This window comes from Arachis hypogaea, chromosome 1 (assembly GCF_003086295.3).
Source record: "Arachis hypogaea cultivar Tifrunner chromosome 1, arahy.Tifrunner.gnm2.J5K5, whole genome shotgun sequence".
Taxonomy (NCBI): Eukaryota; Viridiplantae; Streptophyta; class Magnoliopsida; order Fabales; family Fabaceae; genus Arachis; species Arachis hypogaea.
Genome location: NC_092036.1, coordinates 14,288,967 through 14,292,180, shown reverse-complemented (window position 1 = coordinate 14,292,180; position 3,214 = coordinate 14,288,967). Strand labels below are relative to the sequence as shown.

The window sequence follows — 3,214 nt, the reverse complement described above, 5'->3', positions numbered from 1 at the left end:
ATAATGATGATCACAATGAACGATAAGATGACGAGGAAGAAAACTCTGATCCAGCGCATGTCTCTGAAACTCAACAACTAGAGGGAGATCAACAAAACAATGAAGACAACGAATCAGACAATGGAGTTGGACCATTCACAGCAGATGTCATGAATTTTAAACTGTCTAAAAATTTGCATTACCAATAACTCTAACTCCCTATGATGGCATGGATGATCTGAAAAATTACGTCAAAAAATTTCACTTAATGATGATAGTAACCGATGCTTCTAATCCAATCTTATGTTGTTGTTTTCTTATTTTTTTTAGACGGTGCTGTATTTGATGGATTTTTTTTTATTTACAGATTCTATTTTTCGTTTTCAACAGCTCGCCAAACTATTTAAAGATTAATTTGCTATATCTTTCATATATTTACATAACTCTAATTATCTAAATATTATTAAGTAAGAACAAGTCTAATTCAAAATTATCGAATAAGAGTCCAAAGTATGTATTAAATTAAAATCTTACACTAGTACTTATTTAAGCTGCTCTAACCATTGATTATTGAGTATCAACATTTTCATTTAGGTTACATAAGAGGATGATCATATACGTTGCTATATCATTTTCCACGTATGTTTTGAAGGCACACCCCGGTTGGCCAACAATGGATTCGCATTTCCGAAAAATATTCACAAAAGGAAATATGCATACCACCGTTGGCCGTTGGCCGTGCCCCTCAAACAAAACAAAAAAAAGGAAAAAAAAAAATCCCACTATTTAACTGATCCTAAATCTATTTCCACGTATAGTGACTGGGAAACCGATTCCGCCAGTTTCCCAATCCTTTCAACCTGTTCAAATGACAGCTTTTTAGCCGGTTTCTGGTCCTTCCCCGGTTGAAAATTGAACCACAGAGCATCCGAAACCTCTTCGGAGCTCCACCCAGAATTCCGGAGCGAGTCTGAGAACCTATCTGCTTTCAACAACAAAGCATCTAATACCCCCTGATTATCCAAACCCGAACACAAATCCGAACCTGGATCCAAACCCAAACCGGAACCTGAAACCTGAACCATTTCTGATACCTCAGATTCGCTCCATCCACCGTCCTTCAAACACGACCCGATTCGCTCTATATACTGCTCCACGCCCTTCGGCACTTTCCACCGCCGAATGTCCAAAAACCTCTCCGGCGAAGCCATCGCCGCCGACGACGACGATTTTCTACGAAAATCCGTGACGGCGTCGCTCCAGAAATCTATCCACCGCGGCTTCTTTCCGCCGGAAACATTGAAATTCCGCCGTGACGACATATTCCCAGCGTCGGAGCTTCGAAACAGAGACTCCCGCTCGAAGAAATCCGAGAGGTCGAAGCCGCATCGGAACATGCGTTCCTCGTCGATGAAGAAGACAGGGTTCCCAGCGAGGCAAGGGTTGCATGGAACGTAGCAATGGTCAAAGATTGGGACAAGAATCGGCGCTCTCTTGAGCGCGTTCCTGGCCACACATAACGCCTTCGTTTGCTCGTTGGGCCTTGGGCCCCACGTCTTGGCCCACATCGCGTTTCTTGCCACGTGGACGGAGACCGCAGCAGCTGGGAGCTCCAGCGAGCAGCGGAGGAGTTGGCGGGAGATGCCCGAGGCGCGCCAGTCCGGAAATCCGGCGCCGACGGGAAGTCCGGCAGCCAAGACGGCGCGGAGGTCTGGAGGGAAGGTGAAGCCAAATTCCGCCTCCGCGATGGCGAACTCAGTGTCGGTGAGACCCGGCTCGACCTGGATACCTGAGTTGCGGAGATGGGTGGCGACTTTGTTTGCGAGGGAAGAGAACGAGAGCAGGCCGTTGCGTAGGGTGACGGATGGTGAAAGAGGGGCGGCAGCTCGGACGGAGAGTCGCCTTAGACCGGCTACGTGAGCCGGGTTCAGACCCGTCATCCTCCGGTCCACGTCGACCATTGTTAGTAGTGGAGTTGGCTAGTTTCTTGAGTAATTTTGTGTTGTTACGTGTTAGTGTGCTGGTGGAACAAAGAGATATATATGCAATAATACAGTATTCGAATGAGAACTTACTTTTAACTTCTATTTTTGGTTGGTGGGAAAATGAGAAGAGAGTTGCTGCTGAGTTTTGGAGGGACTAGTGAGTGCTTTTGTTGTTGAGAAGAAGGTTCCATATTTATAGAAGCAATAGAACGTAGCTCACTTCTAGACAAAAAAGAAAAAAAAAAAACACAAATTGGAGCCCACTTTCTACTTTTGGTGCATAGATTATTAGATTTTTTGCTACACGTTGCCTTTGTCTATTTTATACATATTTTTTACGTGATTTTATTCTTTTATTTATTTTTAAGGTCCCACTATTATCTGTTTTAATAACATATTTTAAAATTATAACAAAAAATTTGCAAAACTTATTTTTTAATGTAATAAATATATTAAAAATTTCAAGTTTTTGTTTTATACTATTAAACTATATCTTTAAAATAGTCACCAAAAAAAACTATATCTTTAAAATACAAAATAATTAACTTTTTAAATTCCTGAATTTTAGTAAAAAATTTTATACTTTTGTGGCGACACATTTTGTTTTCATTTCATGTTAAAAGAAATTAATTTTTGGTTTCTCTTTTCTTGTTCAAGGGATTATTATTTAGATTGAAATTATTTCTCAAAAAAGTTTAATTTGTTAAAAAGAGGTAAAAAATAATTTTGTATTTAACATGTTCCTGTAAATTACAGACTTGTTTTTAGAATGCTTTGAAGTAGTAAGTATTTAAAAAAAAAAAATCAGATAATAACGATCAAATTTTAGACTTAAAATTTTAATATCATGGTGTAGTATCTGGTTCAATATATTAAACAATTAAGTAATAATATGCACATAAATAGTTTTGTATTTACAAAATATTAAATTTCTTTCATATTTTAACAATAAATACGTTAGAAACCAAGAAAAATGATTAGAAGAAGGGGTCTACATATTTTTATTGTATAAAAAATATGTATAAAGTATAGCCCATTTGTGGATGATAAATAAATCAGAGAATAATCAAAATAATAAATACATAATATTATATTATCAACGAGAATATTATGCTAATAAATATAACAAGAGGAGTGTTAGGGAGTCAGCAATTGTTGTGATTTGTAGCCATTAAATAGTCATTAATGATAATTTTAATGGTGTGAGATTTCATCCAATAACTCACTTTTTCTTACTGGTTACATGCTGG

At 38.1% G+C, this 3,214-nt stretch overlaps 1 protein-coding gene across 1 annotated transcript; it reads right to left on the bottom strand.

Moving 5' to 3' along the window:
- Positions 1–521: 521 nt before the first annotated feature.
- LOC112798584 (uncharacterized) lies at positions 522–2,295 on the bottom strand. Its single transcript, XM_025841628.3, has one exon. It carries the CDS (start codon positions 1,938–1,940, stop codon positions 762–764), a length of 1,179 nt encoding a protein of 392 aa, XP_025697413.1. The 5' UTR covers positions 1,941–2,295; the 3' UTR covers positions 522–761.
- Positions 2,296–3,214: the final 919 nt, after the last annotated feature.